Genomic DNA, 24,213 nt, shown 5'->3' with positions numbered 1-24,213 from the left:
CTGGGCACCTTTTGCAAGTGTCAGTAGTTTAAAGGCACGCAGTAAGCGGTCATCTGCTTTTCCTCCTGGTCCGCAGTCGTCTTGTTCAGGGGCAGTGTCACGGACCTGCCCTGCGTTGTCCTCTTCAGTCTATTTTTCTGCAGGTGCAGACCATCATGTGTACTTCACACAGCAGCATCAGTAGATGTAGATGTTGTGTCCCTCTCACACTTTATGATGGGCCCTCATGGATCGTGGAAATGGTCTGGTCTGTCCTCTTCTTGACTGCTGTGTTGCTCATGTCCTCTGGTGACAGATGGTCATCTCTTTCTGGTACCGTCCTCTCAGGCGTTGAGGCGCTGCCTTGCGTCTTCTCCCCTCAATCCATTCATGCACCCAGCACCCACCTCCCCTCCCAACTTGTCCCCTTGCCCTCCAGCTGACTCCCCCACTCAACACGCCCCAAACCGGGCGTCAACTACTGCCCATAGGCGCAGCAACTGCCCCCGTCTCCCTCGTCGCCCCTACAACCCCCCCTCACACAACTACACCTCCCCGCCCAACGGGTCCCCCACCCTTCCGACTAACTCTCTCACTCAACTCTCCCCCAACCTGAACTCACTCCCAGCTAGCAATCGCAACAACCGCCCCCGTCGCACCCACAACTCTACTTCTGACCGTGACACTCTCACCCTTCTACGCTCCTACGACCCAGCCCCCCAAAATCACATAACCACCCCACACCTCAACATTCCCACGATACACTAAAATCCCCTTAGACCCCCCACACTAAACAGCAGATTCTCCATCCCCAATAACCTCAGAAAAGTCCCTCTCTCGCTAGAAAAATCTAGCACCCGCACCACACCTCGTCTCAAATGCACCCTCTTCAACTGTAGATCGGCCTCGAAACACTCTGCCGCAATTGCTGATCTACTATTATTAACGGACCTTGACCTAATCATCCTGACCGAAACATGGCTAACTGAATCCTTGACACCTATAATGGACATTCTGGTCCCTCCCAACTACCACATTATCAGGCTAGACAGAACAGGCAAATTAGGTGGTGGAATCGCATGCATCTACAGGAATACCATCTCTGTTCAGAAAGTAAATTCTACTTCCCTACCATCCCCAACAACCTGGGAATACATCTGCCTTGACATTATCAATGAGGGCAAACCGATATGTTCTCTTCACAGCATCTACCGCCCACCCAGGGACAACTCCAACTCCACCTTTTCTCAACAAATCATGGATATGATCTCAAACAATTCTGGACGGCAGCTCACCCAAATATACCTGGGTGACTTCAACCTCCACTGGAATGATGGCAAGGACGCAGTGGTAAATAGTCTTAAAAGCTTCCTCGATGCCCTCAACCTCACCCAAATATGTAACAGCCCGACCCACGAGAAAGGCTCTATCCTCGACCTGGTCATCTCCAAAGAGGAATCCATCCAACTCGACTCCATCCAACCCTGTGACTGGTCGGATCATCATACTGTCACATTCTTCATCAATGAAAAAGTTAAAGTTAACCCGGCTCAAGTATCCAAGCCAAAAGTCTGGAAAAGAGACATGAAAAAACTCAACCCAGACTCTCTGCCCCCTAACAGGTGCAATCTCCTACTGCCACCGGCAGGCGATTCGAACGTTCAAACACTGACTGACCAGTATCTCAACGCTATGACCTCCATAATTAATGAGGCTGCACCTTTGCAGCTAAAAAGAACCTCTACTAAAATCTCTAAACCATGGTACGACGGGAGACTCAATGAAGATAGACGAGACATGCGAATGGCAGAGCGTACCTGGAGATCAGCTCCATCGGCAATGCACCTAAAAGACCTAAAGGAAAAGAGAAACGCCTACTTCAGGAAAATAAAACGCTCAAAATCAGACTTCTTCAGCCTCCAGCTCGACCAAGCAAAAAACCGTCCGAGAAAACTGTTTGAGCTAATCGGATCACAATCCAAGGATCAACCCCAACCACTCATCACTGCGCGTGAGGCGCCTTCCTGCGAAGACTTCGCTGCTTTCTTTTCCCAAAAAACTGACAACATAAAGAGCGACCTCCTTATTGACGCAAGCCTCTACTCCAAACCACAGTGCCTAGCAGCCACTGAACCAAAAAACAATGCCTCATGGTCAACCTTTGGCACATACTCAGAAGAAGAAATTGGCAAACTGCTCAGCACCCTGAAACTATCCAATCACCTCACGGACCCCCTTCCTGCTGCAGCAGTAAAAGACTTTACCCCCTTGCTTATCCCTCTCTGGACTAAAATTATCAACAGCTCTCTCCAACAGGGAAGCATACCTGACTCACTAAAAGTTGGTCAGGTCACACCTCTCCTAAAGAAACCTACAGCCGACCCCTCTGATCTCAACAACTACCGTCCCATTACCAACATTCCCACCCTCGCCAAACTGCTGGAAAAATGTGCACAACTACAATTGGCCAAACACATTGATCAATTTGATCTTCTCAACCCGCATCAATCAGGCTTCCGAGCAGGGCACAGTACAGAAACGGCTATGACTCACATAATTGACGACGCACTTCAAATGCTAGACCGGAACGACACCTGCCTCCTCATCCTCCTTGATCTCTCCTCAGCATTTGATACTGTTAAACATGAGAATCTACTAGAGCTCCTAAACACAAGAATGGGCTTATCTGGTACTGTTCTCAAGTGGTTCACCTCCTTTCTTCACAACAGGTCGCAGAAATTCAAGAGCAACAACAGGATGTCATCGCCAATACCCGTAACGCTAGGTGTCCCCCAAGGATCCTCGCTATCCCCAACTCTATTCAACCTAGTCATGGAACCTCTCACCACCCTGCTACAAGCATCCAATGTACACTTTCACATGTACGCAGATGACACCCAACTCTATCTCAAAATACAGTCCCCCAAGGACATCTTGCTCCTGAACTCAACGATCAGATGCACCCAATCCTGGCTGGCCGATAATCATCTCAAACTCAATGCCCTGAAAACAGAATTCTTTCTGATCTCACCTCCAGCGAAGGCCTCCACCACTCAAATTTGGCTTAAAGACCTAACTGCACTCAATGTCCAACCCACCATCGTGGACTCAGCAAAATCCCTAGGCATAACACTCGACACCAATTTGAACATGCAGCAACATATCAGCAAGGCAACAAAGGGAGCAAACTTCCAGATCAACACTCTGAGGAAACTTAAACCCTTCCTCCCAGCCAAGGACTTCCAAACCGCAGTACAAGCACTAGTCATCCCTCGAATTGAATACGGCAGCATCGCCCTCTGTGGACTCCCCCTAACTACAACCGCACCCCTAAGAGCTTCTCTAAACGCTGCAGCGAGACTCATCACTGGGTCAAAAAATACTCCCATATTACCCCGGACTTGAGATCCCTGAACTGGCTGCCATTTGAAGCTAGAATACATCTGAAAATCGCCTGCCTGACACACAAGGCGGTACATCTAAACTCACCCAGATACCTCGCTCAGAAACTGACAATCTCTGGAGGAACTAGAAATACCAGAGGCTCAAACAACCTTCTGTTGAAACCTCGAAGATTCCGGAAGGAAAAAACATATAAGCGCTCCTTCTCGGGAATGGCGCCCAGGATTTGGAACTCTCTCCCGCCCGAAACAAGACTTATCTCTTCCACCACACTCTTTAAAAATGAAGTAAAAGCTATCCTCATGGCTAAATACACCTGAACTACTATCTGTTAGTACTCTGCACCGATCTATACTACTTGTTTGACCCTTTTGATTTTGTATTAACTGCTCTATTACTCACATGTGTGGCCTTGTAGCCACCTATTTGGGCTTAGCTGCCAGCTACTTGTATCATTTGACCTATTGATGTATCTGTTTTAGCCATGCTCATGTACTTCTCTGTGTAAAGCGCTCTGATATCTGCAAGGATCTTGTCCGCGCTATATAAAACTTTCAAAATAAAATAAAATAAATACCAAAATTGTCGTAAGATAGGATTTTGTCTTAAGTTAGTTCTGTTAATCGGGCCCTATGTAATGGAAGGTCCAGTGAAAAGGTGCTGATGAAGGGTAATGGAAGGCTCTGTAACCCAAAAACATTATCCAGCACCTTTTACAAACTGTATAAATGTGCCCACCTTTGTCACTATCAGAAGTGTCAACACTGCACCCTGGAACAGATATAGAACCTATCCTCTTAACGTTAGTTAATGATGTCTGACTGAAACAGGATAATGGCTATATTGGGGCCTTTCTATAACCAGGTAGTGGAAGGCAGCCAGATGTAAGAGTAAGTAGCTGCTACTCAGCAGTCCTAACTCTGAATTCTATCCACAATCCTTTGGTTTCTTCCATTACCACTGGAAGATACAGTATTTGTAGTGATTCTGGCACATTTTCATAATTTTAGCTAATGAGAGCGAAAACAAATGTAAGGTGTACAGACACCGTCCACCAAGCTGTCCTTGTCATTACGCACTTTTTAATCTGCCAACTAAAGCCTTAGGTCCTTGTCACAAGGTGGTGAAACCTTCCGATTAGATAACTGTTAGAGGAAGCCTATGGACTCAAGGTTTAGAAGTGATTGATTGTGTTCTGTTACCTTTTTTATTCCACGTACAGTTTAAATATATGGTAGTGTTTAACAGTTGTGTTTTGTGTGACTCCTAAAAGAAGACTGGTAATTTTACTGACACATTTTGGCTTAACTTGTGTATTACTTTTCCAGACACTGCAAGTTCTGAATCGCAAGAGTGTGTTTTGGTGTGGGAAAAGCGACCAACCCCTGAAGAGAAGGCAAAAGCTGAAAACCTTAAGCTACCACCTACATTCTTCTGTGGCATAAGTAGTGATACTGATGAGGACAAGGACCCCCAAGAAGACTTTGACACTGAAGTGAGAAAAATTAAAGGATCTCATGTAAGATGAGTTATGTGTTTTTTTAAGTTAAAAAATACCAAATGTGCACAGAATATATGTTTTGCTTTCTAAATCACATCTTCATTGACCCAAGTTATGTAATGTTAAGGTTATTTATAAACTGTACGCACTCTGCAGTTTCATGGCGCTAAATAGCCAAGCAAAGCAACTGTCTACTAATATTATTAATTGAATAAATGTGTTTTTTTAAGAGAATCCTAAAGTGGAACAGGGAAGAATCATAGTACAGCGTTCATGGTTGGTAGATCCACTCTTTCGCAATTGAAATGGAAATGATCTGTCTCCAAAGGTAACTGGTCTGGCTATGTGGGTAGTCATCCGGAACAGCTGAGTAGACCTATAAGATCTCAAAGGTTTGTAGAAAGTAAATTTGGAGGCCAAAAAGTCAAGGAAGCCCTGTTAGATGGCTCTGAACAATGGCCATTACCTTAAAAATGACCCTATTATGTACAGGCAACCAGTACAGCTTTCTTGAAATGGGAGGATATGATCTTTCCTTGGGATGTCACTAAGTGAGCAGCTTCATTGTGTCTCAGCTGTAGTCATTTCTAAAATTCTCAGAGGAAGCAAGATAAATGGGATTGCTGAAGCCCAATTGGGAGTGGACCAAGGCGTTCATCACTGGAATGTGAAATTGTTATTCCTTGAAAGGGAAGATAGCATGCACAATCTTCTGTTGAGAGAAACATGAACTAGCTACCTTTTTTGATTGACTTTTCACAACTAGGTTAGGGTCAAGGTAGATGTCCATTTTACAGAGGGTGAAGCAAGAGTATGAGAAGACCACATAAGAGGATAAGTCGAAGTCTTCTGGAGGCATCGAGCCTTGAGAAGCGATCAGAATCTCCGTTTTAGTAGAGTTTAATTTCTTGCAGTTTTCTGACATTCACCAGTAGTTTACGAATTTGCTTTCTAGCAGAATGAAGAGTTCTCTGTGGTGCTTGATAACCCACTGATCAATTGTGTGTTGTCATTATACATATAAAAACTGTCTCTAATGATGGCTAGTGGACTCATGTAGATGATGAATAAAAGGGCAGATGTAGAGACCACTGAGGCACACTTCAATTGAGAGCTTTGGATTTAGATCTAAAAGGATGTAATGCCACTGACTGATATTGTTTTATCAAGAATGAGAATAGCACATACCCTTTGTTTCCTGCATTAACAAGTCTGTGGTGTAGCGAGGGCAGGCTCTTCATACAAGAATCTGGAGCCACTCAAATGGGAAGAAAGTTCATGTTCGGTTTTGGGGTACTATTTCAAAAGAGGTGGGCAAACCCAATGTACCCATGGAGGCTTGGGTGATAAAGCATGAAATAAGTGAAGGTTTGCCTCAGACCATCTTCAGGTCGTAAGGTTGAGTAATATCCATATATGTACAATGTGAATAAATATTTTTAAACATTGTCAGCAAATTTAATCAGTTAAGGGGCATTGTTCTTCTGTAAGAAAGAAATACTTTTTACTTTACATGGAGATTTGGGTCTCTGTACTAACCACACGTTTGGGTTGAGATGTAATTTCCTTACTTTTACAGCTTGGTTTTATCCTTTTTTTTCCCCACAGGTGCGTCTTTCACTTCTTTTAACATACTGATTAAATATGCTGATAATGTTAAAAAATATTTATTCATATTGTACGTATAGGGATATTACTCAACCTTATGTCCTGAAGATGGTCTGACTGTTATCGCCAACACAGACCGAAATGTTGACTGCGGCATCTACTTCTATGTTCATTTTTTGATTTAAAGGAATTTTCTCTGATGTATCAGATTGTTTCCATCTACCAATTTGTAGAATAGATGTATGCATAGTTCCTTTGTAGGCAATTTTATGTCACCTCTAGAACTATGTCTAGTTGATTTCCTTCTCCCTAGCTCTCAATTGTTCATATATTAAATATATGTTTTGTTTGAAGTAAAGTCTGCCCTGTGTGTTAAACTCTGTTTTTATGACAGTAATCTGCTAAGCAAAATCATTCTTTTATTGCCAGATTGATCAATAGTTCACCACCAGTTAGGGTTGACCTAAAATAAATGTTTAAGATATTATCTCTGAAATTCATCCACAAACAAAATCCCTTGTAGGCAAACTTTCACTTATTTCAAGGTTTTGGAATACAGCACCAATATGTAGGTCCTTTCTTGGCTCTATTCTCCCTCCAGCGTTCCTTATCTCCTAGCTTTCACTGCAAACTTATGTTATCCATTCTCAGCATTCCAGACTTCATCTCGGACATTTAGGGCATGGGGACACACAGGATACTACACACCTCTCTTTCTTCCAAACAAGAAAACAAAGAACAGGACTATCATTCACGATCACTCAGTCTCCAACATGTGTAGCTTACACATTCACCCAACTACTACATGTTAAATTCTCCAATGCCCATGCATACACATAACAAATACCAGTCACAGAGACTCTGTAATAGATCTTGACTTGAAGCTTCGACCTACTCTTCATATCAAACAAAGGAACAAGACAATAACTAACTTGTGACTACCATTACACAACAGTAGAAGACGTGCACGTCTTGCGACCTCCTCGGACATGAGGTCCTACCATCACATTGCACAATGACACTGAACAATATTTATGCAAAAAGGACATAGTGTAGGACGCTCAGTCCCTTGGTAGCCAGGGCACGGATCCCACCAGCTTCATTTGACAAAGGGTTTCCCTGTCATTCCTAGGTCTACCAATTCAAGACACAAAACAAAAACAGAACGTTTAACCATACAGCACTTCAATTCAAAATTCCCTTGACCAGACCAACACAAAACAGGTCATCACAACTACTCATACACAGTATCCTCAGACATCCACCTCACATTACCACACTACACAGCAAAACAAACTGTAACACCTTTGCCTTCTTTTATAAGCAACGCACACATCCCCACAAGAACAACACATTACACCACACACAAAAATGCAGATCAGCCCCTAAACATGCCCCACACCCCAGCACTTTACTTCGCCAAACCAACATGACCAAGTTATACATAATAGAACAATCAAACTTTAGAGCAGTCCAGTAATACATCCATTGACACTGGACCACGTCAGCAGCTAAAGAAGTACTCTCCTATAACACACTAGAGCTACATCAAACACTACAATTAAAGCACAGCACCGACCGGTTCCATTAACGCAAATTGAATAAAATGCACCACTAGACAACCACAAACGTAATGTATCTTCTGATAAATCTTTCCATTTGTGGAGAAATACAACTGGTATCAGAGCACATATAGGCAAAACTTGTGTCTATCACCCCCAGCACCACAGGGTATTACGTTTCTCCAAATATTTAGTCCATGTGGTACTTCACCTTACAATCTCTGGGGATATCACACATTTTTTCTTCAACATCATGCATGTACTCACTACAGGGTAGTACACTTCCTCAATGTCGCATATCATGGGGTACTCCCCATACTAGCTTTAGCAACAGCCTACTGCTATTTCTACAGTTCCAACATAGGTGTGCTCTCTCAACAGAGTACTGTTCTTCATCACATGTATGACACTTGATGACAAAAATAAATCTGCACAAAGAAATCCCACTAGAACTTTATTGCTTTTATGTAGGCTGACCACAGCTCTATGGGGCTATCCACAGTTATGACTTAACAAGCCCACAATATCTGTCTTTATTGTTTGTTTTAATTTAGTTATTCAAAATAATATTTTATCATTTGTGTCAACATACAAAGTGTAAAACATTTTTTTATTTTTGTATCCACATTTTTTTTTCTTCTTTTTTTTTTTTGAAAAACTTTATTGAGCATACAATAAAAAATACAAGTATGGGCCTACAAACGCTGGGGCCGGCCACTAGACAAATTAAAATCTCCGATATCACAGTGTGACACAGCTCATCAGCCGACAACCCGGAGGCCCGGCAGCGATTCAGTTTAAAAACTATATTAGAATGCACAACTGGGTTCCAGTATGAGACAAAGGTTCCATTTTATATTTTATAAAAGGGGATCAGGTGCCATACAATCAAACAGAATGCGGGGGACAGGGTAGGAAACAGGATATGTCTGTGATAACCACTATAATGGAGAATTGACGCCAGAGCATATAAATCGGTACAAAAGAACACACAGTGTACATTCCATGTTGCGCCAGCACCCGATACCTGCCCACCCAGGAATCAGGATATCAAAAGAGCAGAAGCACGAAATACAAGCACACGATAAGAATCCGAGTGATTCATAGCTATACAGATCCTTTAAGAAAGAGAGAGAAAGAAAGAAAGAAAGGCCATAGAAAATAAAAAAGGCAAAATAAAAAACCCCCCTCCTGCCCCCCACCCTGCACCCCTGCAGATGGCTACAGCCTAACCCCACTAGCAGCGTGCCTGTTGCCCCTAATAACTAAAACCCCAAAGGTAGGAAAAAGAACGGAGGAGGGCATATCCATGTGGGCTCCCAGCCCCTTTAAACCCCCCGCCTGAAACAGCCACCCCCTATCACTAAAAGACAAATTTAGGACAACAATATATAAGAAATTAGAGGGTACCGTGAAACACCGCCCAGCCTCTTAGAGCAAACAGTTGCAGGTCCAACACTTATGAAAGCCACACCAACCCTTCCCGACCCAGTCGATCTTAACCTTGGCCCTTCCGAACAGGAACACGAACCCCTCCCAGCGAGACCCAAAGGCACACAATGAAGCAATAAAGAAGAAAAGAGTCATCCGAAAGCAGCCCATGGCTACCGGCAGGCAGTGAGTCCACAGACGCAGACGAACTCTCCCTCCTAGTTAAACAGTCCAATGTGTCTTGCACAGGAGTCGTAGTGTCACCAGGAAAGGAGAAGATGACCACAAAATGAATGGAAAGTTACAAACAATATTCTCCGGGAGGGGAACGCCTGACATTATCTCCAAAGCCGGTGGTGGTGGAAGGTTCAGCCATACCATGACATCCTCGGGAACACCGTCTCCCAGGGCACCATCCGATGGTTCCAATACTTGTTTCCTCACGGGGTTCTCGCACGCAGACAAAATGGCTGCGGTATGAATGGCTGTAGAATCCTGTTCCAACAATAAGGCTGGGCCTGGTTCCACCCGGAGCATCTCAGTTAGGCGCGTGTCCAATTTGCTCAACAAAGTATCCACATGTGAGCAAAATGCCCAAAGGTGTGCCAGTATGGACCTCAGCGATGGCTCATGCACCGTTCGATCCATGTTCTCAAGCCCGATATCAGTCACAATCACCTCCGCGGGTGAATACGGCATCCTCGGGGAGGGGGGGATCAGACAGGACCACAAACGTGCAGATGCGAGGGGTGACTAGTCTTTGACCGTAGCCACGATGAACCCAGTTAAGGCCGCAGGCCAGAGACCCCGAACCACCGAACGCAAACCGGGTCCGCGGGACGGGGGTCCCCACCCGCAGCCTGCAGCAAGCTGACTCACCCCTCGGTCGATGCTGAGTAATGAAAATGATCGCTGCCAATTTTGGGCTGAATTAAAGCCTCCACTCCGGTTGACCGGACCCAGCACGATTTCCTGGCCGATGTTGTTGCACTACAGCCCGGCTGTGAAAGTACTCCAGACCCCGGCTTCAGCGCTGGAGTAGGTCGTAAACTGCAACTCGATGGAACTTCGTCAAAAAAGCTGATAAAAGTTTCCGGATTTCACCATCGGAGTGCGGAACAGTTCATGCACACATAGACTAGGTGTAAAGTCAGGATAAGTTACAGGATATCGTAGCGGATTACGGAGGTCGGCGGAGCTAAGCGGCGGCCTAAGCAGCCATCTTACTTGCTGACGTAGCTCCTCCCACAACATTTTTTTAAATATCCAACAATTCCAGCTATATATAAATATGAACATGTGCTATTCTTCATTATCATTAATGCCTGTATAATTTAATTATAATTATACATCCCCTGATTATTGACCACACTTGCAACTAACCTATCACACCAACATACATTCCGACTCATCAAAACATACCATACCATACCTAGATCACATACACTACAAAGGTCACAGTAAAGACAGATACACAGCAGTCTATTTGACCGTGTTGTAGGTTGGGTATCAAACATCCAGGTCAATGCACGTTTCAGTGGTTATCATCACTTTGGGACCACCTTCTTCGGGACCCCTAATCTAGAATATAAAGGCGAGTGGTTGGGGAATCTGTAAATTTCAAAGCCCAAAGTTACTTAGGACTACCCCATAATCAAGAACATGTTTCTTTATTGTACAATGCTCCATCGGTTTGTGAAGACCGAGAAAATTCACAAAGTGATTAACTTGCCCAAAGTAGGATAGATATCTACCACCAACACCATTTCAGATGTGCATGACTAGAATAGTCAAAACAAAAAGTGTGCAACAGGATAATAAAGTGATCCCAGAGTTAGAGACTTGTGCATAAACTCATTACCAATGGTCATGCCTTGAAAGATTAGCCGTGTCACAGGAAGAGAGAAGGAAACCCTAAGAATACGGGTTCTGCATCCAAGTGCCACTTATAGCCGTATGGGAGACACAAAATAGGGGTTCTAAGACCATTAAAAGAGTCTAGGGAACTTACAGCATGGGTATGTGAGATTGATTTCTTTTTAATTCATGAGGGTACCATGCTGCAGTTTCACTTTTGTACATTTCCCATATCGCTCTGACAATAGGAATATTCGCGCTTATTCAATCCATTGTGTTGATTGCAAACAAAGCACTCAGAGAAGGTACTTTAATTTGAGAGATTTTCTTAGTATTAATGGTCGGCCATCAAGGCATAAGGTCAAAGTTGTAATACCTTACCATGCACTTGTCTGTTAATGCCAGGCCATACTACTGATGATGTCATACTAGAACGGCATGGTGAAGAGTCCTTGGTCATGCAAAATCAAACTATTCAGTGCATCTCAAAAAGACTTTGGGGGCACGAAGAAAGCAAAAATGACATATTAGGTTTCCATATTTGTGACGCCCGATGTGGTAGATGGTTATTAAATTGCTGTACTGTGCAGATACGCCAGTTAAAAGTAAAATCTGAGAAGTATATTATGAGAAGGAACTCTGACAACAGCCAAAGAATGCATCATTGTATGGCTGCCCAATCAATAATTAAACCATTATATGGCATATGTTCTACGGTATTCAGATCTATTTAAAAAATGTAGGTGTGCTCCAAAACTTAATTACATTTGTCTAGTGGTGCTTGAACTTCACTCACTCAAAGTGAGACAACCATGAGCTATGTTATAATAACGTGCACATGTTGAAGCTACTCTGGGCTATTTTTGTAGTGACCTTTAAAATGGGACCAACCTGGGAGAATAATCTACTCCAGAGCTCCTTGTTGTTTAAAATCCTAGAATTAAATGGCACGCTCTTTTGGATATTGATGCCTCCAATTGTTATCGGTGATAAAAAGGTTTTACTTTAGATATAATCAAGAAGTAACCAAAATATAAGTGTTAACCAGTTGTAACCTCATATTGAAAAAATAAATGTTGGTCAAAACTATGTCTACTATGTCTACTACATGAAATCATTTAAAGCAAGGAGAATTTTAACGAGATAATCTTTCTCAGACCGAAGGTATATGTCATCGTGGACATGAAGTGAAGTAAAGTAAACAAGATATGCATGTGAGACAAGCAATATCTCATATGTAAGGGAAATTTCAGGATGTTTGGCTGTCTAAAGATGAAAAATTGTTAAATGGGTATTTCGGGCCTCCACGTATCTCTCATGGGATAGCCGATTGCCTAAATAAACCCGGATGTGTCAGTGAAATGAAAGACTGTCAGTCAACAGTCCCTGCAGATGGCTTTCAAATCCTCAGCCATTACGCGGCTGTCCAAAAGCGGTCTCTCCACGGTCAAGCAGCTGCCTAGTGCATCTACATTAGTTAGGGACAGCCCAACCTAACCTGTGTATCAACGCTCACACCGGTGGCTTGCGAATACCCAACAATAATACAGCTTATTTAAAAACCTCCTATCTGCGGTGAGCCGTTACCTTATGACCGCCAAGTCTATCATATATATGCCTACCTTTATATTGAAGTCCGAACAGTTGTAGACACTGGCTGCTAGTCCTTGGCGCAAAAGGAAAAGAACATTGCTTCTCCTGTTTAAATTACGCAGCCAATTTCTGGGAGGAGAAAGCGATACCGCGAGAGCGGTAAGACCAATTGAATACTGCTTAACAGTGTTGGAAATATTCTGCGCCATGTTGTAGTGTGGTTCTGCGACTGAATTCACTCTCTTAAAAACTTTTTCTATCGATAACATATATTCCCCATTAATACATGCTATATATGGTTATGCTTAAAGGAATTGCATAACCTAATTAGATGTTTTTTGTTAAAAAACACATCAGTAATATCTAATTAGTTCCCAAGGGAAAGAAATATAAGTGATATTAGGTACCATCTTGAAGTGTAGCGTTACAGGTTCTATCACTTGCATTGGTGACCAATGGAATCAATATATGTCCTCCCTTGTACTCATTACAAAGACAAATGCAATATAAAAGCAAACGTGGTCCTGTAAAGTACTACATATCAGGAACTCACCATATCTGCTAATGGGATATCAGGTGAGAATTCACCTAATAGTTCAACTTCAGTATGACAAAAGAGAGAGGGCTACTGATGTAATAATGTCCTATGGTATGAAGAGTCTTAATATTCTCACTGCAATTTTTCGTCAGAGTGGATTAGATCGATAATATAGCCAGGCTAACTTATTGGGTTGGGACTATTTATGGCTCCATAGCGACGTAGTTGAGTGAAAGCTTTATGATCAAAAAGGGCCACTGATGATAGTCCACAATAGCCTGCAAAATTTTGGATCTTATGCCCATATAGCAGTTCTTCCATATTTAGTGGAGATAAATGATGTCCAACAAAGGTGGTTTGGATTTAGGTAACCATCCATAAAATCTCTAAATTAAGCCCTTCTTTGTCTGTGTTGAGTAAACAGATCCAGTAAGTTTCTCTCTGTTTACTGGTCTGTTCTGCCGATCCAGTTTTGCTGGGATTCTGCACATATATGGAACTATTGTGAGAAAGTGCCATCTTTCTTGCATAGGTAAGCCCCCACTTTTTGCTGAATTGCTGATGTGCTTTGAGTGTGCCCTGGGCTCCTGCCAACCAGGTGCCCAGGGCATGTGTTCCTTCCCTAAAACTGTGTTGAAACCAAAACCCAATTGGCATCTCTGGCCACCTGTCAGCCCTAGTAAATGGGACCCTAGGTACCCAGGGCATGGTACCAGAGAAGACCCCTAAGGGTTGCAGCACTCATTGTGCCACCCTTAGGGGCCCTGTACCCTGACATCCAACCCCTGCCTTTGCAGGCTGAGTGGCTAAGTACAGAACTAAACGTGGAGTCGACATGGCACACATCCCTGTGTGCCATGCCCACAAAACCCACTGCCCTGGCCTACCTCAGCCACGCCTCTAGCTGGGTGCCCTATGCCAGTGGTGTGGGCACAGGTGCATGAGCCCTGTGCCCCTACAGTACCCAGGGCCATTCCTGGGTACTGTAAGTGCAGTGATGCCATTAAGAGTATATGGTGCTGGGAGGTTGTCATTACGAACTCCACAGCACCATAATGGCTACACTGAAGCCTGACAAGTTTAATATCAAACTTCTCAGCACATTTAACCCACACTGATGCCAGTGTGGAATTTAATGTAAAATGCACTACAGAGGGCATCTTAGAGATGCCCCCTGAAACCTAACCTACAATCCACGTCTTGCCTGAGAGGCTGCCTAGGCTGCCACACACCAGACATGTTTCTGGACCCCTGGGTCGAGAGCCTGCCGCTCTCGGGGGCCTGAAACAATGCACATCCTGGGACGAGGTGCAAAGCCTCCTCTCCCAGACTGGGCAGGGGAAGCTTCAAAGGCATACCGCCCTTGTGAGCTTCTCCAGCCACTTGCTGTGCTCGGCAACTGACCCCCACTCTGGCTGGAAGAAAGGCGGGAAACCCTAAGTGAGGAAAGGGGGTGGCCCAGCCTATGTTATGTTATGTTAATTAGGGTTTTGTAAAGCTCTCAGCTACTCAAACAGAGTGTCCCGGCGCTGACAGACCCAACAAAAGACACCAAACGAAAGACGGAGATAAAACTATTGGCAGAACAGCCAGGTCTTGAGCTCTTTTCTGAATGACAATAGGTTGTCTATCTTCCTTAGAGACATTGGCAAAGCATTCCAGGCCTTGGGCGCCAGATACTTAAAGGAGCGACCTCCGGTGCGAGCACGTCTAATGACCGGGGTCGTGGCCAGTGCCAATGAGGCTGAGCGTGAGGCTCTGGCCGGGTTGTGGAATCCAATCCTATTCCTCAGTAACCGGCGCCCTCACCATGCAAAGATTTAAACGCGATGGTAAGGGTTTTGAAAACAATACGTTTTTGAATGGGCAACCAGTAGAGAGATTTCAGGAGCTCAGCGGTGTGGAATCTCCGGCCAAGACCGAAAATTGCCCACGCCGCAGAATTCTGCACCACCTGTAAGCGGGACAGAAGATAGTCAGGGAGGCCCAGATGGAGCACATTCGCATAATCCAGCCTGGATCCTATCAGCGCTTGGACAATCATCCTCCTATGAGAGATGGACAGGAGTGGAAGAAATTTCTTCAGCATTTTGAGCAGGCCAAAACAATGCCCGACCAGGCCCAGAATCTGCAGTTTGGACGGAAGACCATTGTCCATCTTCACTCCAAGATTCTTCGCAACTGAAGTGTTCGTGGCCGGCGGAAACATGTCTTCCGGCCACCAAGATTTCCAGCCAGGGTCCGGAGCACAGCCGAAAAAAAGGACCTCTGATTTATCAGAGTTACACTTCAATTGGTTTAGTTAGAACCAAGCGAAGATGGTATCCAGGCAGTTCTTAATCTGCTCTCCATTGAAATCCCTGTTCTTACCACAGGTGAAGAGAAGCTGTGTGTCATCGGCATAGGAGACAATCCGGGCACCACAAGACTCAGCCAGCGCCGCCAGTGGGGACATATAGTTATTGAAGAGAGTGGGGCTCAGAATGGAACCCTGAGGAACTCCCACCCCCAGAGGCGGCACTCCGGCTGAGTATGGAGGGGCCCAGACTGTCTGTTGGCGGTCCGAAAGAAAGTACTCGAACCATCTGAACACCGTCCCCTCAACTCCAATTTCCGAGAGTCTTGCGAGGAGACGGTTGTGGGGGACGGTGTCAAATGCCGCCGAGAGGTCTAACATCACCAACAGAGCCTTTCCCCCACCGTCAAGAACCTCCTTAATGGCCTTCGATACCTCCAACAATGCTGTTTCAGTGCTCATATTAGCCCTGAATCCAGACTGAGTCTGATGCAGGGCCCCATGAGTCTCAACAAAGTTTGAGAGAGTCGCCTGTACGTGTTTTTCCGCGATCTTAGCCAAGACCGGGAGCAGGGAAATGGGCCGATAGTTAGCGTGGCTCTTAGGGTCAAGGGTCAGCTTCTTCAGTAGAGCTAGAACCAGTGCATGCAGGCACCACCCCCGACTCAAGTGAGCAATTTAAGATAGGATTAATGATGGGGTTAATGGCCTGTGCGATTTTAGCTAAAAACTTAGCGGGACAGGGGTCCCGCTGGGAGCCAGATTTCATTTTGGATAGGAGATCCAACGACGTCTTAGGACCGTAAGGCAGAAACTCAGACAGCGTGTCTCTGTCCCCTCCCATAGGTAAAGAAACGGGAACAACATTACCGGTCACCCCTGGACCAGCCGGCCCAAACGAGAGCTGAATGTTACGAATTTTATTAGCAAAAAAAGCTGGCTAATTCAAGACCCATGGCTCCAAGAAAGCGCACTTGGTTGTCATCGAGGCCGGAGATGTAAATTCCTTCACGATCGTGAAGATTTCTTTGCTAGTGTTAATTGCCTCATCAATCCTCCTGGCGAAGTAAGCATTTTTTTCCAGGTAGATTTCTTTGTGATAGGCTTCAACACACTGTCTTTAAGCTTTTTTAAGTGGTTCTTCATAATTCGATCGCCATGCTCTTTCAGCCTTCTTGCACTGCCTCCTGCTGATGTTGAGTGCCGGCGTGAACCATGGTGCCGAGGCCCGCAACGAGTTCTTATGCATCGACTGAGAGGGTGTTAATTCATCGAGACATTGCACAAGCCATGTTTGAAAACGCTCCAAATCATTCTCAAGACAGCCCATGAGCTTGCACGGATGTGTCGTTGGGTGCTGCTTCACCATATCAGCCGATATCCGAACAAGAGCCCGTTGGGGCTGAGATTGGCGGCCAGGGCCCCTAATCGTGGGCCTGGATTTACCCAAGATGTCAAAACTCACCAGCATGTGGTCAGACCACAACACTGGTTTAGGAACGGCTGCTACCATCGGGACAGTAGAGAATATTTGATCCAGAGTGTGTCCCTTGTTGTGAGTAGGGGACACAATATAGGGCAGTAAGCCTAATGGTTTAGTGGTATCAAATAATTTCATGGTGTCTGCTGCATCTGCCTGATCCATATGAATGTTAAAGTCGCCTACCAATATGCAATGTTTAAATTTCACACTCCGAGATGATATCACAGTATACAGCTCCTCATGAAAAGCCCCAGTCGGACCTGGAGGTCTATAGACTAGCAGACCCGCGCAGGATTGGTGAGGTGAAAGAGTCAGGCAGAAGACCAAAGCCTCTGCCCCATAAATATCATCCGTCGGGACAGCAGAGCATTTATAGCGACTATCTATCACCAAGGCCACTCCTCCGCCAACTCCCCGATCTTTCCTGATCATGAAATAATTTGGGGTAAGAGCGTTGGCAATGTCCGGGCCGGAGAGCGCACCAAGCCAAGTCTCCGTCAAAAAAACGCATGCGGGTTTGCATTATGATAAAAAATGAAATAGATCCAGAGCGTGTTTGCTCACGGACCGAGTGTTCAGCAGCGCACAAGTAAAGTTGCTGTCAGTAGGTCCCCGATCGCTCTTAATTGCACACTGAAGGGCCCGCTCCAAGGGGGCCCTTTTCATTAAGCCCTTATTTAAAGCCCACACACATCTAGGGCAGTGAAAGTTACTCTTGAGGCAGTGGTACCTGCCTAAACACCCGCCATTAAAGTTTCCTCTTAAACTTAAGAGGTGAGCAGAGGAGTACAGATTAAGTTCCCCAAGGAAAGCCCCGGGGGTGCGCCAGCCCGTCCGCCGCCTCCGAGACGCCGACGGGCGCAGACGGGCTTTCCTTAGGCGCTCCTTTGGTGCGGGGTAGGCGCGTCCACTGCTCACGTCCGCAGCGCGGAAGCATCCCCGTCTGAATTTATAGTGCCCGTCCTCGGGAAGCAGCAACCCTAGTCCGCTGACTAGCAAGCCTGCCTCTCCAAGATGGCCGCCAGACTAGTGCACTGCCTCCCAGTCCCACAATGCCTATGCCAACCCCACCCCTCAGGTGGGATAGGCGAGGTGAAGCACGACTCCAGTCTCCGGCCATCTTGAAGATGGGGATCCCTGCCCAATCACAGCTAGGCTCCTGCCCCCCCTCCCACAGGAGAGGAGCAGGCTAGGAAGTGTACCCACCCCAGGACAGGGACCCATTGGTCCCTGCCCTTGCCCTACCTGTAATGCCCCTACATTTAGTATTTAGGGGCACCCTGAACCTTCCTTCCTCAGATCCCGATTGCAACAACAAGAAGACCAAGAAACAAGAAAACCTGCTACGCAGCTGCTTACAAAAGGACGACGCCCACTGACTTGGCCCCAGAACCCTACAGGCCTGTTGATCCTTGAACCTGCTCCTGTGAAACTCCAGCGTCTCCTGCGGACAGCAACCTCGACAACCCCGGAGGACCCGCCTGCCTTGAACCTTCCAAAAGATTGGGACTCCCATGAGCAGTGGTTCTGCTCCAACAGCAATACCCCTGGTTCCAGCCAGGAACCACGAATCCAGCCCACTCTGCACCTGCCAAGCCCGGCCTGTGGGCAAGACCACGAGGACATCCCCCCCGGTGACTGGGACCCAAAGTCCAGTGCCCAAAGACCCTCCTCGGCCAACCAGACGACGCCTGCAGCCTCAGAACTAGGGACCCCTCCAACCGCGACCAGCCGGGGGTAAGATTTCCCAACACCAAAAGACACCCCTGCACCCGGCGCCCTGCGGCCCCCTGTCCCCTCCTTTGGGGTACCTACCTCTTCTCAATGATCCCAACTTACCTCTCGAAGTGGTGGTCGCACCTGAAGAATCTCCGTCCCCGAGCCTGCAGCCTTTGTTCACTTTTTAACTTTCCCATTATATAACATTGAGCGCCAGACGGCTCAAAATCACCGTGCACCCAGCCGCCCGAGTGCCGCTGGAAGTGCAACAACTACCCTACTCTACTTCCCCACTTGCCCTGAGTAAGTGACTAGGAGCTCCGATCCCACAGCCGCGTGGCCTGCTTGCTTGCAGCCACCAACCGGAGGCCCCCTACCCTCTATTGGATTGCATTGGGCCTACTCTCTCTGCACCTGGCTGCCCCTGTGCCGCTGAGAGTTTAACTACTGTACCTTTTAAGACCCTGGGAGACCCCTGAGTCTACGCCCAGAACCTTAACTCCACCAGTCGAGTACTTCCCTAAAAGCTGATAACTCGCTTTCCTTCTGTAGGTTAACATTGACTGGTTTTCACTTGAAATTTCTTCTAAGTGTGGAGTTTTGAAACTTTAAAATATTCTTCTAAAATCAGCCGAATTCCGAAGTACTCACCTGTGATCAGGAGAGAAGCCAGTACTGTACTGAACCAACAAAGTAATCCTAACCGTACTTAACCATAACCTGAATTTTCTTCCATAGGAAATCATTGACTGTTTTTCTGTGAAATTTCTTCTAAGTGTCGATTTTTGCAAACTAGAAATATTCTTTACAAATCGTACCAACTATCAAACAGTAATTACTTATCTGTCTTTGGTAGAGGTCCCAGTGCTGAACCTAGGAGTCCAGTACTGGATTACAAAAGTAACGAGACCTACTTTACCTGTGACTTGAATTTCCTTCCATAGGATAACATTGCTAGTTTTTCACTGAAAAGTTTCCAAGTGTGACTTTGAAAATACATTTATATTCTTTAAAAATCACAACTGTAACCAAAATGCTTTTACTTAACTGTTTTAAAGTTGAGGTCCCGGGACTGAATCCAGGATCCAGTCGTGTCGTTAGAAAAGTAATCCTTACAGTAAGTATGTAGGAAAAACCCACTGAGCTCATTGTTAAATTGTGTTTAGAAATGGTGCTGCCTTTTGCAACCACTGTAGCTATTGTACTTACATAGTCTATTGCCTTTATGCAAAGTAATTACCTAAAGTCATTCATATTAAGAAAAGTATATTTTGATACCTGTTGGTTCTAAAATAAAACCACTGTATCTTTTGATATAAAAATAATTGGCCTAGAGTTCAGTTCTTGAGTGTGAAACCTTTTGCTGACTGAGTGTGTACAACAAATGCTTTACACTGTCCTCTGATACTGCCATACTGCTCGACCGAGCTACCACTTTAGAGAGTAAGGTTATATCTAACTTTAACCTCTGTCATACCTCTGGGGACTCTATACACCCTGTACCTTACTTTGGTCCTGTATTTATAGAGCCACTTTATTACAACTATGCACAGGAAAACAGGACCTCATTGTATGGGGTGTACCAACCTACCACATTAGTACCCAAAATCCCAAGCCGACTAGCTATAGTGTCGTTCTCCATCTACAGTGAAGCTACCAATGATTAGACAACCCAGAACACGTCACTCTATCTTGGGAATCGCAGGAGCCAGACACTCTTTCGCTCACTCACTTGTACTTTTCCACAATGCAAGTAATCTGAGACTCGGTATAGTTTAGAAATGTTTATTTCAACTAACGCGCTCTATTGTGCAGTACACAAGCCAATACTAGCAGCAAAATGCATAAACACATTATGGTCAGCATTGTTACAATACCATAGAATACAAATGGGGATATCATGTTATAAAAAACAGTGGAAAAGGAATTAACGACCTAACCACCCTTCCCTTGGTAAGAGATTGTTTATTATAAAAAAGACCACCTCTGGGCTTTGTCAGCTGAACCTCATACCTCAAGGCATAGATGCAATGTTCACATCTCAGGACAAGCTCAGCTCTTCTCTTAGGAAAGGTGTCTCTCCAAGTTCCTCAATACTTGTTGTGCTTGCAATATTAAAGCACACAATTTTCAATAGTACAGCTGTGTGTAGCATGTTATGTCTAGGTGCGAGGGACTGACCAGAACGGAATAACAAGGGGAATTGTTGTTTAACCCTGAACTGCATGTGCTGACTAAACCTCAGAGCACAGCAGAGAACGGGCAAGGTAGACAGATCTCCTGTGAAAGGGGCACAAACAGGGTCTTGCGAAATATATGCATGCAGTGTCGTGGTTTAATGCAGGCTCATAGCAGCGACGCTCATGCTAACTTAGCAAATGTCGACAATGGACCTATAAGCCATACTACACCAGCACATCCAGCACGTACCTACACAACAACATGCAGATGGATTCATGGATGTACTGCGCTCAATTCCCCAAACTGCTAACTAGGCTTCATATGGAGTCGAAAGTAAATGGTCACACTGTGCACCTAAAACAACCTAGAGATGGATAATTACAATTTCACTATCTGTTTTGCAGTATTAAGCATTGAGTGCACCATGATCATTAACATGGGCTGCATTTCCCACGCAACATGTCAGCTTACACGTAAACCCAACACACGCATTAACAATAAGTTAATATATACATAACATGGCAAGATTCACCACCCAAACTGTTCCCCAACCTAATAAACCTCACAGTTTGTGGGAAAGCAAGGGACATTTCTTAACTGAAAGTTTATTATTTTCATTTAGTTATGATAAGTGAAGTTCTTATAAAGCAATTATTCCTATCATATGGGATAGTCAATTTAGAGTCTAAATATGCACTCTGGAGAACCGGGCCTTATGGGCCTGGCGGTGCAGGGCACGCCTTAAATCCACGAGTTCACCTGCCGTGTCGAACAGAGACACGAGACACTCTGTTAGGCGTAGAAAACCAGGTTTATTAGCTGCAGCTAAGCACAGTTGTCCCAGAAGTACAGCTTTTATTCTGAGGAGACTGCCACTTTAGTCCGTTGAGCACAATCTTTTATAGCACACATATTTACAACGTTTACTCCAAGTACATACAAAGCAAGCCAATAGGAAAAGTTGGAAAACAAACTATCCGGTGTCCCAAATACGCCCCTCTCTCAAACCCTGTGTCACCCCTCCCCACAAATTATTCAATCCTAGTACCGACAATCCAATTTGCAGGTGGCAGGACGTATTTGTGTGCCTCAAAGGATAGTTGTGTAACAAGAGAATACAAGGAGAGAATACCGAAGGCTAGTCGGATAATGTAAGGAAAGAATAGAAGAAGCCAAATAGTCAGTCGAGACCGGGATCAATCAACCCAGACATAGATTAGTGAACTCGCCCAGACCCTGACATCGGTTTCGTAAACAAGGGCAGGGGGTTACTTTTTAACAGAAGAGACACGTAGCAGCTGGGAAAAGCAAAAACACTCCGTTCGCCATGCTGCCTGAGTGAGGGCAACACAAAATGGCGACAAGACACAAAATGGCGGCTAAATACGGAACGAATTCGGAAAACGAAGAACCTAAACTTCATAAAATTATTCCAAATGATTGTGCTCAGTATTAGGATAATAATCTAGCTTTAATTCTGCCATCAAACGAGTGTAAGATCATGTATTAACAGATGTTGTGCCGCATTCAAATGGTACACTTTGATACTGGATTACTTCATCACGTGTGCAATCTGTTATATTGGAGTTTTGCTACCTGAGGTCTTTTACATATGGAATTCTGGTGCTCTTTGTAACTTCTGGTGACTGTCTTTAATTTCAAGGTCATAGCCCTTCATTGCCATATCTAGTGGTAGGTTAACTCATCCAGATCATTTATATAGCCTATCTCGAGTCACACTAGATTGAGCCGAAAAAATAATTTCTCATGGTTTTATCCTTCACCTCCAAAGTCCAATAACAGATATTCCCATGATAGGTCTTTAGAAAGCACTATTAACCCCCCCCCCCTCTCTCTCTCTCTCTCTCTATCTCTCATCTCTCCCTCTCTCTTCATCTCTCTCTCTTTATCTCTCTCTTTCTACCTTTCTTTCTCTTTCTCCCATTTCCCAGACACAGGGATATCCCTCTTTGCCAGTAATAGAGCTAGGTCTATACATTTTAAACTACCCTATGTTATAATGCAACGTGAAACCTAGTAAACATGTTTCAACTTTTTTTTTATTCCAGTCCTCCCAATCTTCCATAAGTATGTCATGTGGCGTTTCCCATATTCTGTTGTGACAGAGCACTGGTTCAGGTATTTTGTCACTAGTGTCCTGAGGGTCTTTTTATCACTGGTGTCTGTCATACTATGGCTGTGCAAACTAAGCATAGTACACCCTTTGGCACTAGACTCTCGGGGCAGCATAGGCGAACAATCCTTTTGTTCTCAGGGAGGTATTGTTTGTGTTTGTGTTTGTGTTTGAGGATGGGAGAAAGAGTTCAGAACTCAATTACGAAAAAGCTGCTATAGCTGCCGGACTGTTCCTTAGGGTTAGGTGAGTTGAGGTGTTGTGGGTACAGGTGCCACTGGCCAAATTGAGTGATGCACTTTTGGTGACATTCACAGCACAGTACCCTTCTCTTGATCTCCAACCATTACACGTGATGTCTTCAACAAGAAACTTGATTGCTGTGTGTACTGTGGGTAATACCAAAACCCTACAGATCCTAATTGTAAAGAGAAACCTGAGTAGGGTGCACACACTACAGAGCCATTCAGTTAACATTCCCTTTAAATCTCCATCATGTTAAAAACTCTTTTTTGTTTCACAAAATGTTTCATATTTTCTTCAAAATGCGTATACTCAACTGCATAGCTCTTTCATCATTGGAGCTACAGTTAAAAAAATGCCTGTAAAAAGATATTTCTCTATTTTATTAATCTGCATATAGTTGTAAAACCACAAGCACACAGTACAGTAAACATACAGATTATTTACTTAACTTCACAAAGCTAAGTTGAAATATGAAAGTGATATAACTAATCCATATAACTAGACTACCTTGCAAAAACATAACTGGCTGCAACTGTTTCAGCAGTAAACATTAAATCACACAATTTTATTGCTAACATGATTGCTCACAAGGGACATATGGCTACAAATGTCCATTGGAAGACTTAAACTGATGCTTGAAATGTTGGAACAAAAGGATAATAGTTTACATAAATTATTAACAT

General features: G+C 44.6%; 1 protein-coding gene across 2 annotated transcripts in view; it reads left to right on the top strand.

Moving 5' to 3' along the window:
• Positions 1–24,213, top strand: part of LOC147697215 (E3 SUMO-protein ligase RanBP2-like) — an 852,038-nt gene that overhangs the window by 729,652 nt on the left and 98,173 nt on the right. The window contains exon 23 of one of the 2 annotated variants that reach the window (XM_086934289.1): positions 4,710–4,876. In XM_086934289.1, the coding sequence (XP_086790415.1) occupies positions 4,710–4,876 (167 nt within the window). Of the gene's footprint in view, positions 1–4,709; positions 4,901–24,213 lie in introns of both variants that reach the window. The other variant, XM_086934288.1, reaches the window with a different exon arrangement.

The sequence above is a fragment of the Lissotriton vulgaris genome, chromosome 8 (assembly GCF_964263255.1).
Source record: "Lissotriton vulgaris chromosome 8, aLisVul1.2, whole genome shotgun sequence".
Lineage (NCBI taxonomy): Eukaryota > Metazoa > Chordata > Amphibia > Caudata > Salamandridae > Lissotriton > Lissotriton vulgaris.
Note: the sequence above shows the minus strand (reverse complement) of the source record. Positions and strands in the feature narration are given on the sequence as shown.